We start from the raw sequence: 15,664 nt of genomic DNA, 5'->3' as shown, positions 1-15,664 counted from the left end.
ATGCACAAGCGAGCTCCCAATTTAAATCCATGCGGGCCAGAAGGAAGGTTTGAGCTCATGCAAACAGGTCAAATTAGATTGTCACTTAAATCGTTGTAGTGGACTGTTCATATTTTAACTGCAATTGTCTTGCTACGTTGTAAAATAACATTGTTCATATGCCCGTTAAGGCACAACAGCCGCAATGTTTTTAGCGGAGGGAAAATGGGTTCACAAGTGACCGAACGTCAGAATCTCTGTTCATCTTTTTGCATCATAAATACATAAATAAATGATTAAATAATACAAGCTTGTTCTGTGAATTAATTTTTAAATGAAAATGAGTCCATGAAAACACAAGTTATTAAATATATAGCATTTATAGCCTATATACATTGCCATTTAAAAGTTAAAATAAAATGACGGATAATAATGGACAATGACGGAATTTTTACGACCCTGTCCGTCAAAATGACGGACAATGAAAAAGTCTAACGCAACCACTGATCGGCCGAGCTCCGAGTTTGAATGGTGTCTCCTCGGACAGTTTGATGTGATGCTTGACTTTGTCTGTCCTTCCAAAATCAGTGTCGTTCAGGGCAAAGACCTCAGGCATGCTGCTCAGTTTTTGAGTGATTCTGTCTTTCCATTCTGGAGGGACTGGGGACTCACCAAAGTCAAAGGCTAGATCAGCTGCGTTGGAGTGTTCTGATTCAGATGGCTTGGTCACGCTCTGTTTGTGGGACAGAATGGTCTGGATTGCACCGAGCTCTGCAGTCACAATCTTGGCTGGGATGGTAATGTCATGATCTGACTCATTGGAGATGACAGCTGGTAGTTTGCCTGGCTACCTGCTTGGTAGATCAACGAGACAGGGCTTTACTAGCAGTCCTCCAGGTAGAGCAGACGATGAAGGGTACTCCACGATGATGGACCTCTCAGTATGGAACTCCTTAACTGACACCATTCCCTCCAGAACGACTGTTCAGCTGGAATGACTTTTCTGTCTCTGCCTTGCTGTTTAAGCTCTTTTTGAGATTTGTAAATTATTGCATTCCGTTTTTATTTACAATTTGTACTTTGTCCCAACTTTTTTGGAATCGGGGTTGTATGTTCTTCTACTACCCGGGTAGGTTTACGTGTGATCTTATCTGTATCTCAAATGAAGGAGAGTGATAATGATGGTTCCAAAGATGCCACGGCTGGCCACACCAGGCTCTTGGTCCGTTCACTGTCGACTTCTGCGGTTGGCTCGCCACTGACCGCCAGGGTCAGGTTCAAATGATCTCTATCTCATCAAAAAAACCCAAAACAGTCGGAGGTATCTTGAGGAGCTTGCAGATTCATGTGGCTCAACTCTCTCTTTCACATCTTTCAACCAGTAGTTTTCAGTAGGATGACTGTGTGCTCCCAGGCAATGTCTCGATCCAAAGAGAGTGAATACAGGCTGAAGATTTTCTTTACAGCGCATGCGCCACCCGCTGGCGGGGCAGAGGATTGCAGTACCTCACAAAAGCAAGCTCTGTAACCTGATGTGGGTTACACTTTGGACTGTGGGGGAAACCGGAGCACCCGGAGGAAACCCACACAGACACAGGGAGAACATGCAAACTCCACACAGAAAGGCCCTTGTCAGCTGCTGGGCTCAAACCCAGGACCTTCTTGCTGTAAGGTGACAGTGCTAACCACTACACCACCATGCCGCCCCAAGTGGTAACTAATGTAATGTAATAAAGAATGGTAAGCTAGTTAATACTGTAAAATACATTAATACAGACTAACGGAAGTGCCAAATCCCGTAAATGTAAACAAAGCATGTAATCATTGTCCTCTTCTTAGGAAGAGTCAAAGACATATCTTGTTTGCGCTCTTAAGAAAAAATTGACATACTATGGTTATCTACTGATATCAATCTGAATAAATTATGTCTAATTATTTAAAATGTTATTTTACAGTGGAGCCATCGCTGGGAACCCCTTCAACATTGATAGGGAACTTCTTCGGGAAGGTTTGTGTTTTTTTTTTTTTTTTTAAAGTGGTGTTTTCTTCTTATATTGTGTCATGTAGGTTAAATGCATAAATGATTTATCCAAAAACATTCATTTCTGTGATGTCATGTGTATTGCGCATAATCAAAGTGCGTTCTTATGTAGTTCAAATTCATGTTCTGTTTTTTACAGAAAGATATTTTTATGTGCTGTATTGTATATTTGGTTCATTTTTCTCCATGGTTTGAAACTGTATCCAGAGCTCAAGTTTGACGGGATCGGCATCAACAGTATGGATGCAACTGGACAGAGAGATTTTGTCGGTATGTTTCTTACTTAAACTCTCGTAGGAATGCAAACCCAAGATTAGCTGCACACAGCAATAGCTGGTCATAATATTTAATAAGAGGGCTAAAATATTCAAACCCAAGATTAGCTGCACACAGCAATAGCTGGTCATAATATTTAATAAGAGGGCTAAAATATTCTACCACCTATCAGTAGCCTGGCCTTACAATTATGAAACCATTATAGTTGAGCCTTATAACACAAGATCTCATCATATGCATGAAACTGTTACGCATTCACAGAGGAATACATTCACTGAAGGAAGGAACATCATTTTTTTAAGCAAGCAAGCACTAGAAATACGTAAGCTGTGTTTAAACCACACAACATGATTTTGTTGTTTGTAGCCATGTGTAATTTGTACATTGATGGAACAGTATTTGTTTAGTCTGTTTACTTCTGGTTTGCTCAAAGGCATTTTGGGTAGAAAAAAAATATTTTTTCAACCAAGAAATCCACCTTGTACAGTACATGTTTTACACGCACTAGTCTTTCACATGCACCTTCTCATTCCCTGTTGATGACACATTATGGAGTCAGAAAAGCAGGTTTAAATAAATTAACCCCATTGCACACAAACTCTAGGGGGCATTTCATCAAGTGTTAATAGTTAACTAGCAGTTAACTAGCAGTTATTGCCTGTGGGAGAGAGGAGACGTAGTAGTTATTGCCCATCACTGAGGAGACGTAGACTCAGCCATCACAGAAATCTCTGGTGAGGAGCGCTGATTGTGAGGTCCCATACAATTGAAACTCCCAGGCGAGTGGGGGAGGGGATTCCCTACCAAGGCTGCGTGCAGTGTGTTAGCGTGAGCATGTAGCCTATGGGAAATGAATAGTGTGTTGGATTAGCACTAATCCCATGTTTTGGAAAATTGAAAATGTTGTCTTGGGTTACTCTGGGGTGTCACCAATCCATGTACAAAGTATGGAGTATGTGTGTCCAGCCGTGTCGATTTGCATAGGTGAACAGACAGCCTTCCTTTAGTAGTATAGATATGCCTAACATTGAATGATTCTACAGTCTGGGCTAGAAAGAAATCAGCCATGGCCTATTCTCCATCATACTATTCAGAATATTTTTACTTTACTGCAGCCCACTGCCATTTTTGAAACGTCAAGCCCATTATTAAGATAGTTAAAGCTAGATGGCCTTTCGATTTCATAAAATTGGTGAAATTTAATTCCCTCTGTAATTTAGTCATTGTGATATATGTTTATTTCTGTAATAGCTCAAAAAAAAAACAAACAGGTCATTCTGTGGCCGGGAAGTTATTTAATTTGAGGGGATTCCCCAGCAAATAATATGCACGAAATCGCTCATTTTGTGCAGTCAAGCAGATAGCAGAAGTCCATGTGCACATGTGCAGGTTTACCTTCTTCTCCTTCTTTTGGGTTTTACAGCAGCTGGCATCCACTGTGTTGCATTACTGCCATCTACAGGTTTACCTTTGACTGTGCACTGACAGTTACATCATTCTGTCTCTAAAGCAGGGGTCATCAAACTACGGCCTGCGGGCCGACTCCGGCCCGCCACCCCCCTTTGACCGGCCCCCCAGCCCCTCTGCCCCCCACCACTTGAACCGACCCTATGAGGCAATCCCCAAAAGTGGTCATGGCCTATTTTTTTTTTTAAATTGCTTTTTGGCAAATAATAACATGTCTGCATCTTGTATTTTGTTGATTTTATCAATTAAAATTGATATTTAGTTATAAAATGAACTATTCATATTTTCCGAATTTTCGTCATATGCTCGCGATCAAGCAGTGACAGGCAGCGCACGCGCAGAGAACTGTCAGCAAAAGGACAGCAAAATGGCTAGCGGTCAGCGAAAAGTTGACAGGGAGTGCAGAGTTTTTAAAGAGCAGTGGACCACCGATTATTTTTCGTTCAGTGTAAGGACCGTGCAGTTTGTCTTGTATGTAAAGAAAGTGTATCGGTTTTCAAAGAATATAATCTGCGTCGTCACTACGAAACCCGCCACAAAGAGTATGCTAGTTTGCGAGGGCAAACAAGAGAAGACAGGATTCGGAGGATGAAATGCAGACTGGCTGCACAACAGAATGTATTCCTTCGCCAAACCCAGATCAACCAGGCTGCTGTCCGAGCTAGCTATCAGGTACGGTAGCTCACCTACTAGCTACCCATGGAAAGCCGTTTACTGATGGGGACTTTGTTAAAGTATGCATGCTTGCTGTGGCCGAGGAGGTGTGTCCCGACAAGAAGGATGCGCTCAACGCGGTGAGTCTTTCCGTACCTGCTATGACCAGGCGAACCGAAGATTTGGGGAACAACGTGTATGACCAGCTTGAATGAGAGAGCATCAGAATTAGAGTTTTTTTGCTTTGGCCATGGATGAGGGCAATGATGTGCAGGACACAGCACAACTGCTGTGGTCTATTGATCTATTGCTCATATTATTATAATTTCACTGTTTTTTTTAAATGTATTTATTTTATAGGCCTATTTATTTGACCTTTATTAAGTGCTGCACACAATTATTATTATTAATATTATTATTATTATTATTATTATTATTAATATCAACAGGCCTACCTACAATTTATAATTTTCCACTCACCTTTGCCAGTGTCAATCACCTCAACTCGGCAGATGTTTCTTACCTTGACAGCTTTGATGTTATTTTTATTAGAAAATAAATAAATGGAATATGTGTGGTATTTCAAATTAAAACAAAGTGTGAAGACTCGATTACTACTTTTGCAAACCACTAGTAAAGATAAAAAAATATGTGCCAGGAATAAAGTGTTGATATAGTAGTGGGGATATAGTAGTGGGGATGGCTGTGCCAGGCTAGTAATCTCTACTACACAATGAGGCCTGCTGGTGGTCATATTTGTCTGGGTCATACAATTCTATGTTATATAGCTGACCCGACCCCGGCCCCCCATCACAGTCAGGAACGACAATGTGGCCCTCAGAGAAAAAAGTTTGGTGACCCCTGCTCTAAAGCCTCGGTCACAACCGGCCGTACGTGCTCCTACGGCCGGTCTACGTGCAAAAAATGCAAGAAACGCACGGAGGGCGCTCGTGAAACACACGGAGGGCGCGCGTGTGACGTGCTGATTTTCGAGCCGTAGACTGGCTGCAGAGGTTCTTTGTCATGTCAAACAAACTCTACGGGCGCTTACGTTTTTTTCAGGTTGCAAGACAAATTTACGGCCAACGTGCGTCTTTCTCCACGAGCAAAAAAAAAACCGCAGCGATTTGGGAAACGCCAAAAATTGCACGGCCAAAAAATCGTACGTCCAGTTGTGACCTAGGCTTAAACGAAGAGCTGAGCACACCGAGGTGCTCGCTGACCACCGATATTTATTAGTTTGGTCCTGCATTTCTTTTCCTTCGCAGCATAATGTCTTTTCTTTTCACTTTCCGTTACTGTAGTCGGTCTTTCACGTTTCATTCGCACACTCATGTCTTCCATTGTTCTCTCTTGTTTCAAATTTATATCCCACAATGCCTTGCGTGAATGGGGAAAGCCCACCACGTGATGTTTGACATAGTATCTTGAATTGGGTCATGGTGAAGCAAGAAAAAAATAGCGGAGAATTTAGGGCCACGTGGCCCTAAATTCATTAATTATTATATATATTTTTTTTAATTGGAAGTCTGTGATTCGAATTCAGTAGATTTTGGTCCACTAAACAAAAATAATTGGGTGTCAGGGAAAATTCTTTTTATGACCTGCACTTGAAAAATCTGAAAGGAGGTCGACCTTTAAAAAAAAAAAAAAGTTCCTAGTTTGAACTTACGCGTGTGTGTGTGTGAGTGAGATCAAACATTTCCTTGAATGACACTGAACAAGAGCTGACTGACATTCAAGACTTGCATCTGTCTTGACAGCAGTTCTTCAGTCTCAGACACAATATCACTGTTTCCTTTAGAATTATTAACTGATGAGAGAAATCTGAAAAATCTTCATGTACCCAATGCTGTTAAGCATTCAACAGAATAATATATTATTACAGACGGTCTAAGGTTCGTAAATGCATATTTATTTAACCATTTGGCTCCTAGCAAGAAATGCTTGGACACCCCTGGTTACCCCTCTATCCCATTTAGACAGGCTCCACCCACTTTACACTGAAAATGGAAAAGTACATGCAGACATTAAAACCATCATTAACTAGAAGGGCACATGGTAAAGTGCATACCTCCGTCAAGCCACATATTATTAACATCAAAATCAAATCACTTGAACCTAGGATAAGACTGAAACTGTACACCAAACTTCATCAAAATCCATTAATTACTTTTTGAAGTATGTTAGGAATGGACAAAAAAAAGATCCACATACATATCCAGATTTGCATCAAAATCTAATCAATTGTTCCTTGGCCCATGGCTTACCTTTTTTCAGAATTTCGTCAAAATCCGTTCACTATTTTTGAGTTACACTGGGAACAGACAAACAAACAAACAGAGGCAAAAACATAACCTTTGACACTTTGCCCTTCATGCTCAGCCACCATGAACAACATTAACCTGAATTAATAAGTAATGTGGGCGGATCGGTGGTGTAGTGGTTAGCGCTGTTGCCTCACAGCAAGAAGGTCTGGGTTCGAGCCACGTGGCTGACGAGGGCCTTTCTGTGCGGAGTTTGCATGTTGTCCGCGTGGGTTTCCTCCAGGTGCTCCGGTTTCCCCCACAGTCCAAAGACATGCAGGTTAGGTTAACTGGTGACTCTAAATTGACCATAGGTGTGAATGGTTGTCTGTGTCTATGTGTCAGCCCTGTGATGACCTGGCGACTTGTCCAGGGTGTACCCCGCCTTTCGCCTATAGTCAGCTGGGATAGGCTCCAGCTTGCCTGCGACCCTGTAGAACAGGATAAAGCGGCTAGAGATAATGAGAGAGTAAGAAATGTTATCTTGATTGAGGTATATTCAGTTTGTGTGATTTTTATTTTTATGACAGTTGAGTTTCTCTTCTGGGGATCGTTGTGTCTCATACACCTCAGTAAGATGGCAGAGGATTTGATTCTGTACAGCACCAAAGAATTCTCCTTTATCACATTATCTGACGCATACAGGTGAGTATATCTACTGACTAAAACATTATTCATTACATAATCCCACATTTATTTAAAGGTCCCATGGCATGAAATTTTCACTTTCTGAGGTTTTTTAACATTAAAATGAGTTCCTCTGACCTTCTTAAGTCACCCCAGTGGCTAGAAATTTCATAAAGTGTAAACCAAACTATGCCCAACATTTGAGAATGGCGCGTCAAAACGGCGCGTTGATAAGCTCTTCCCTTTACTACGTCAGCAAGGGAGATGATTCCTACCCACTGTATGGATTGCCCCGCCCAGTTGTAGTGAGGAGACCATAGAGGACACAACAACATGGCATCACCTAAGCGAGCGAAACATGGAAATTGCGCTGTACATGGATGTGACAACACAGAAGAGTCTGTTTTTACTGCCGACGGGAGAGCCCCTGAAGACGCAGTGGCTTAATTTTATTTACTTCAATAATACGCCGTCGAGTCTACCTAAGACGGTGTATGTTTGTCGGAAGCATTTTCCTGAGGAATATTTCCACAACTTGGGACAGTACAGGGCAGGTTTTGCACATCAACTGTCACTGAAGCCTGGGTCCGTACCAAGCATCCCTGCCGCATCAGCCACAAACACCGAACAAGTAAGTGTATAACTGGTCGTTTTGACGTGTTTTAAAATCGGTGCGTTAGCCTAGCAATGGCTACATTAGCTGTGCAGCTAACCACTTCCTGCAGTTAGCCAGGTAATCTGCGCTACAAAACTAAAGAGCATGCAGCATGCTCTGTTAAACTGAGTTTAGTCTGGAAATTGACTGTAACTTATGAGCTTATGTTTGACTATTGCTCCGCAATGCATGTCTTCTGTTGGATAAGCGATATGTTGCTGTAGTTGCTGCTTCTATCCTCTTTGGTTATGGAGTGCGTGTTCAAGCCTAGGGTATTATACGTTCGTAAACTACCACTCCGAACACACTCACTCTCTGTTCTCTGTGTCACGTTGAGTTTACGAAAGGAGTCCGAGGGAGAACGGGGTTTTGTCTTAGCAGCGTGGCTACAGGCGCTGATAGCAGCGAGTATGTGTGCGCGCGCAGCTTGGTCAAGCCCCTCCCCCCATGGCCTGCCCCCACCCTCTACCCTTCCCCGCCTCCTGCTTCTCATTAGCAAAACGACGCACTGGGAAAAGCGCTGAAATGGGGCTTTCTCCCAGGAGGCTATATTTACGTGCCGAGGGTTCATTTCGAGAAAGGCTGCGGATATAACATCCGGAAGCCTCCATGAGCCCGTTTAAAGCATCAACAAACCACCATGCCATGGGACCTTTAAAAAAAACACCACAGTGTACTTAATAACTATAACGGTTTGTTTTTTAAATATTTTACATTCTGTTTTATTAGTGTACATTATTATAATTTTTCCTCACTTGGAAATGTCTTATTCTCACACTCTCATTCAGTAGCTTTCTCTCTTAATTAAAGGAACAACACAAATCTGAATCGACATTGCTAATTTGTGCTTTTGTGTGCCACGTGTGGTGTTAATGTTATGTGTGTGTAGATGTAGAAGTTCTGTCTTTGTCAGTTAGATCTCTGTGTGTGTGTTTGGTGTAAACAGCACAGGAAGCAGTCTGATGCCGCAGAAGAAGAATGCTGACAGTCTGGAGCTCATCCGCAGCAAAGCAGGACGAGTGTTCGGCAGAGTAAGACCTGGCACTGAAGAAGAAAAATCAGTGCCTCCTTCCCTAATGACCTAATAATTGACTTTGCCCTCAAGGCGGTGCTGCAAGTTATACAACAAAATGTTATATACAGTATTTTAACATTTATGTTATGTACATTTTTACCATTATTAATCCATAACTGTGGTTCAGTTTGCAGGTTTTATGATGGTACTCAAAGGCCTCCCAAGCACATACAACAAAGATCTACAGGTACACTGGCATTGGTTTTATAGAGAGAACAGCTTAATAATGTGTGCTAGAGTTCAAAGTTTCTGGAGGCTCTAATCACCTGTGTGTATGTGTGTTTTGAAGGAGGATAAAGAGTCCATGTTTGACACCTATGATTCATTGCATGCTGTACTACAGGTGGCTACAGGTGTCATGTCTACACTGGAGGTGAGAGTTCTCACAATTTTAGTTCCTACCTGAGTTTATTTACATTTCAAGCATATTGGGTACTGAAAAATGCACCAAGTGTATACACATCAGCAGCTACCATCTTGTATCAGAACCCAAAAACACAGCCTGGCTTGCCCGTTTGCTCCACACCCATTAGAGACAAACTGTAAGACATCAGCACCTTGTTACCTGCTAATGTATATGTAGTCTTAGCAGAAGCGTTTCATCCACTGACTTTGACACTGTCTTGCACACTTTCTCTGAGACAAGCTAAGAAAAATGGGGTTGCCAAAATGTAACTAATCAGTGAATACCAGTCAGTCATTAAAGGAGATACGCAGAGCCTTTATTTTTAAATAAATTTCTGTGTGGATAATATCTCCACCCTTGACTCTTGTATGCTGCATAAATGGGAATTAAAAAAATATATTTGAGAGTTAAAATCGACTGCAAAGTTGGCATTTGAGCTGCCCCGCTGAGCCAGCCAGCCCTGAGTGCATGATGTCACAGCGAGAACCGGTTTTAAGGCCAAGGCTATAGACCAAAGTCATATAAACCTGTCTGTGTTCTCGCTTCTTGAAGGCCGATCTTGTGGCCGATTGTTTTTGAAATAATCTGACTTTCAGTTGTTTGTTCAGTTCTCCGTTCATTCACTTCTTCCATGTAAGGGTGAGATGGCAGCAATATCCAGTTGAGAAATAAGACGGCTGCTCCACTCATTCACTTTTCTTCATACTGTGTATTCCGCCATTACTGCTCGGCTCAGGCAATTACTAAAGCCTGGGACAGAACAGGATGCCACCGGTTTTAGCAACAACTGCAGGGAGGTCACTGCCCGAGTGATATATCCCATCCCGTTCCATCTCGGGTTTTAGCAACAACCCTCGGCTCACTCTGGGAGGACTGGTGCAACTGAACTCACTTTCCTTTTAAAATAAATAAAAAATACTTTCCTTTTGTTGTAGTTTTCTTTTTCTTTAATTGTTGGTACTGCACCCTCTTTCAGTACAGGCTTATAGCCAACGCTCCTCAACAGATCAGAGGTCTCGTATGAGTCTTCAGTAAAATGTGCAGAGCAGAGGAGAGACCACTTCGTAGGTGCCCAATGTGCCCGTGAACTTCTTGCAAAACACGTCCAAATCTTTGCAGTTTGAACATTCTTGGGCCATGAATGCAATGTAAATCCACCTTCTGCCGTGTTGCTGCACCGGCCAAAAACACATCTACGTGGCATGGCGATAAATTAGCTCAAAATGGAGGATTGGAGTTGCAGTCAGCTCTGTGTTTTAGTATAGCGGAAGTGGCAATGAGACCTATAGACTTCCTGTTGTGACATTACAGACGTCAAGGTCATTCACTCAGACCGCTACCTATATAAATCACTTTAATCGTAAAAATTACTGTATCAGATTTGTTAATGCTTAAAACTATTCCTGTGCCATTCTTGAGGTCTCAAGGCATTTATAAACGAAAGTGAGGCCATGGCTCTATGTATATGCTTTAAGCTATACCATCTATTTGGTTTTGATGAGGAAGCAGTACTGGGCAGAGACTGTTCTCTTTCTCTGAAAGTGCTGGAACTTTGGATAAAATGTGCCAATAGCTGGTCATGGGACTTAAAACAACAACAAAAAAACTGTTTTTCTTTTTTTTTTTTAATCAGCATATATTACTTTTGAGTTAAATTATTTTCAGCATTGAAACATTTTATACTTAAAGTGCCCCTGAAACCAGAATTTGTCTTTCAGAGTGTCCCTTAGAGTTATGGACAGCAATATGTCACTTCATCACCAATACATCACAGTTCATCATTTCTGGGAAAATTAGAAATTTTTATAATGATTCACCGTGTACTAGTTTTCCATGCAGTTAAATTGTATCTAGAAGACACTATATATATCCCAACCCCAGGGACGTGTCTCACTCTATAGTGACAACTCATTAGCAACATACATGGTCATCAGCATCCTTTGGCTGAGGAAGAAATGCTTAGAGTTTATTTGTTTGGAAGAGGGTGTAATTTGGGGTTGTTCAGTGTAGGAATGTGTTGCTACCTCGGACTGATCGGGACAGATTCTGTCTTTATGCACCATCTAGGCTTCTTCATCAGTAAGAGTATGTAATATGAATTTATCTGCCGTTTATAAGCACTTACTGTCTCTTTTAATAGGTTTCATAAAGAAATATAGTATCAGTCAAAAGTTTACATACCTACTCATTTGTAGTTTATGTATTTTTGTATTGTACATTGTAGAATAAGACTGAAGAAATCAAAACTATGAAATAACATATGGAACACACACATGGAATTATGTGGTAAACAAAAAGGTCCCCCCCCCCCCCCCCCCCCCGATATGTTTCATATTTTAGATTTTTCGAAGTAGCCACTGTTTGCCTTGATGACGCTTTGCACACTATTGGCATTATCTTAACCAGCTTCATGAGGTCATCACCTGGAATGCTTTTCAATTAACAGATGTGCCTCGTAAAAAGATAATTAGTGTAATTTCTTGCCTTATTAATGTGTTTGAGATCAAACAGTAAATAGTAAATAATAATAAATACAGTGGCGGCACAGTGGTGTAGTGGTTAGTGCTGTCACCTCACAGCAAGAAGGTCCTGGTTTGAGCCCCGTGGCCGACGAGGGCCTTTCTGTGCGGAGTTTGCATGTTCTCCCCGTGTCCACATGGGTTTCCTCCGGGTGCTCCGGTTTCCCCCCACAGTCCAAAGACATGCAGGTTAGGTTAACTGGTGACTCTAAATTGACCATAGGGTGTGAATGGTTGTCTATGTGTCAGCCCTGGGATGACCTGGCAACTTGTCCAGGGTGTACCCCGCCTTTTGCCCGTAGTCAACTGGGATAGGCTCCAGCTTGCCTACGACCCTGTAGAACAGGATAAAGCGGCTACAGATAATGAGATGAGATATGGAATTATGTGGTAAACAAAAAGGGTTTATCCCCCCGATATGTTTCATATTTTAGATTTTTCGAAGTAGCCACTGTTTACCTTGATGACGCTTTGCACACTATTGGCATTATCTTAACCAGCTTCATGAGGTCGTCCCCTGGAATGCTTTTCAATTAACAGATGTGCCTCGTAAAAAGTTAGTGTAATTTCTTGCCTTATTAATGTGTTTCAGATCAAACAGTAAATAGTAAATTATAATAAATACAGTGACGGCATGGTGGTGTAGTGGTTAGCGCTGTCGCCTCACAGCAAGAAGGTCCGGGTTCGAGCCCCGTGGCTGACGAGGGCCTTTCTGTGCAGAGTCTGCGTGTTGTCCACGTGGGTTTCCTCCAGGTGCTCCGGTTTCCCCCCACAGTCCAAAGACATGCAGGTTAGGTTAACTGGTGACTCTAAATTGACTGTAGGGTGTGAAATGTGAGTGTGAATGGTTGTCTGTGTCTATGTGTCAGCCCTGTGATGACCTGGCGACTTGTCCAGGGTGTACCCCGCCTTTCGCCCGTAGTCAGCTGGGATAGGCTCCAGCTTGCCTGCGACCCTGTAGAACAGGATAAAGCAGCTAGAGATAATGAGATGAGATGAATAAATACAGTAAAAATAGCCCTATTCCACAACTGTAGTAATCTGTATTTTGTCAAAAACTGCTCAACTAAGTAAAGAGAAACAACTGTCCATCATTACTTGAAGACATAAAGCATCTTTTAATTAATAAAAATAAAGAAAAACATTTGAATTAGAAGGTGTGTCCAAACGTTTCACTGGTACTGTAAGTGAAAAGAAGAACAGGACGTTCACATCATTAAATGTTATGACATGTCTGTTTGATGTGTTCTTGATTAAATTAGAAAATGTAATTGTTGGCAAATTGCTGTGGTGTAAGAGGAATAAAACACTGCAAGATATGTCATTATAGGAAAGTTTAAAGGAAAATCTTCAGGGTGGTAACAGTAAGTCTGTTTTGCATTGGGCCTTAACACACTGTGCTGTATTTGAATATTTTCCTCTAACAAGAAGTGCATAATTAGACTGAGAACGATTTTTGGCTTTTTCAGATTAGATTAGATCAGATCTAGACTGTTCCAATAAATTTGAGTTTAAGCTGTTGAGACTAAACATTTACTGATGAATATTTATCAAATCATGCATACCTATTCATACCTATTCCTTGGTTAGATTTTCAAAGAATTTTTGATGAAAAATATGTAAAATAAGGTGTTCAAATTATTTTGCCTGGTGGTGCACATACACACATTACACATGACAAAGTGCATTAAATAAAAACTCCAAATGGAAACCCTCATATTATACAATGCAATGTGGGGGTATTTTATTGCAGTTTGTGTTAAAAGCATTCAGTGGTGTCTAGGACATGGGTTATTGTCTAGGACATGGGTTATTGTGTAGAACTGTTGGTATCTGGTTCATATTGAAAGAGAGAGAAGGTGGAGTCAGGTGGAAGCCAGCAGAAAAGATTTTCAGTCGGGCTTCCAAGGCGCACATTAGATATTGAACTCGATTGGCATTTGTAATGTGTCTCTTATTTATGGATGATGATGATACGGACACATGTCTGTCCAAATGTTTGAACTCCACTGACAGCTTGGTTTTGTTTCAAGTTTTGTTGGTATGCAAGTTAATTTGTGTTCCAGAGACATGGGAGGTTTCTGGGAGGTAACCGTTATTAAAAATTATTAAAAATTAATGCTTTTCATTTAACAGGTGTGCCTTGTCAAAATTTAATTCGTGGAATTTCTTGCCTTCTTAATGCATTTGAGATCAAATAGTAAATAATAAAATATGCAGTAAATAGCCCTATTCCACAACTGTAGTAATCCATATCGTCAATAACCAGTCAACTAAGTCAAGAGAAACAACATCCAGCATTACTTTAAGACATGAAGTGTCTTTTAATTAATAAAAATAATGAAAAAAACATTGAATTAGAAAGTGTATCCAAACTTTTGACTGGTACCGTACATTGATTTGGTCTGAAAATGAAATGACATAGTAACTTTTTGGAATCTAATGCAGGTAAATCAGAAAGCCATGGAGGCAGCGCTCAGTCCTGACATGCTGGCCACTGATCTGGCCTATTACCTCGTCAGGAAAGGAGTGAGTAAATCATCTTCTCACAGTTGTGTTGTAATATTGACCTATTAATTAAATGAATGAATATATTTGTTTGTTGTAGATGCCTTTTAGGGAAGCTCATAGCTGCGCAGGAAAAGCTGTTCATCAAGCTGAGTTGAAAGGTGTCCCACTGAACCAGCTTACTGTGGAAGACCTAAATACTGTCAGGTATACACATACACTTTAGCTACCATATTCTTCCTGTTGTATTCTCTTTCAGTCACTATCTTTCATAACCTGGCACAAGTTTCACTCTCCATACTGATATTAAAATCAGCAGCTGACAGAAACGAGAAATGAAAGAGTGCTTTCAGGGAATGCTTTCACAAGAATATTGTGTTTTACTTATGAACAAGTAGCCTAACAAAATGACCTCTCATCAACTGCATACCCTTTCTTTCTCTCAACTGCTTGTACTTTTTAAGAGATCCTTAATATGCTTGGTTGTTGGGTATTCTACTTCGTTTCATCAGGGTAGTCAAGTAGAAGGTGCTGGCTTCAAACTGGCTCGCACTATATTTCTTGGGAAATAAATAAATATAATAGTCCCAAATAGAAGGCTTCTAATTTTTTTTTGTCTAAAAGTGAAAGTAAAGCATTTTTGAGCTAAAGGGTGGCATGGTGGCGTAGTGGTTAGCACTGTCACCTCACAGCAAGGAGGTTCTGGGTTCAAGCCCAGTGGCCGACAGGGGCCTTTCTGTATGGGGTTTGCATGTTCTCCCCATGTCTGCGTGGGTTTCCTCTGGGTGCTCTGGTTTCCTCCACACTTCAAAGACATGCGGTTAGGTTAACATGGGGGTGGCCTTGGGCTAAAGTGCCCTTGAGCAAGGCACTTAACCCCCAACTGCTCCCTGGGCGCTGTAGCATAGTTGCCCACTGCTCTGGATGTGTGTGTGTGTGCTCATTGCTGACTTGTGTGTGTGCATGTGTGTGTTCACTGCTTCAGATGGATTAAATGCAAAGGACAGATTTCACTGTGCTTCAGTGTGCATGTGACAAATAAAGGCTTCTTAAAATGCAGATAATAAACCAGTCTCATAACCCTTTAATGGCTAATAATCCATGCCCCCGTCAGTAGAGATTTATTGTATGAGTATAATAACAGGAAAAAA

At 41.3% G+C, this 15,664-nt stretch overlaps 1 protein-coding gene across 2 annotated transcripts in view; it reads left to right on the top strand.

Annotated features, from left to right (window-relative positions):
* Nucleotides 1–15,664, top strand: part of asl (argininosuccinate lyase) — a 64,599-nt gene that overhangs the window by 47,764 nt on the left and 1,171 nt on the right. For both annotated transcript variants that reach the window (XM_060936219.1, XM_060936221.1), the window contains exons 8-15: nucleotides 1,935–1,987; nucleotides 2,228–2,290; nucleotides 7,254–7,368; nucleotides 8,952–9,036; nucleotides 9,208–9,267; nucleotides 9,370–9,453; nucleotides 14,454–14,534; nucleotides 14,614–14,720. In XM_060936219.1, the coding sequence (XP_060792202.1) occupies nucleotides 1,935–1,987; nucleotides 2,228–2,290; nucleotides 7,254–7,368; nucleotides 8,952–9,036; nucleotides 9,208–9,267; nucleotides 9,370–9,453; nucleotides 14,454–14,534; nucleotides 14,614–14,720 (648 nt within the window). The remainder of the gene's footprint in view (nucleotides 1–1,934; nucleotides 1,988–2,227; nucleotides 2,291–7,253; nucleotides 7,369–8,951; nucleotides 9,037–9,207; nucleotides 9,268–9,369; nucleotides 9,454–14,453; nucleotides 14,535–14,613; nucleotides 14,721–15,664) is intronic.

The sequence above is a fragment of the Neoarius graeffei genome, chromosome 12 (assembly GCF_027579695.1).
Source record: "Neoarius graeffei isolate fNeoGra1 chromosome 12, fNeoGra1.pri, whole genome shotgun sequence".
NCBI lineage: Eukaryota > Metazoa > Chordata > Actinopteri > Siluriformes > Ariidae > Neoarius > Neoarius graeffei.
This window is presented reverse-complemented; position numbering and strand designations above follow the sequence as displayed.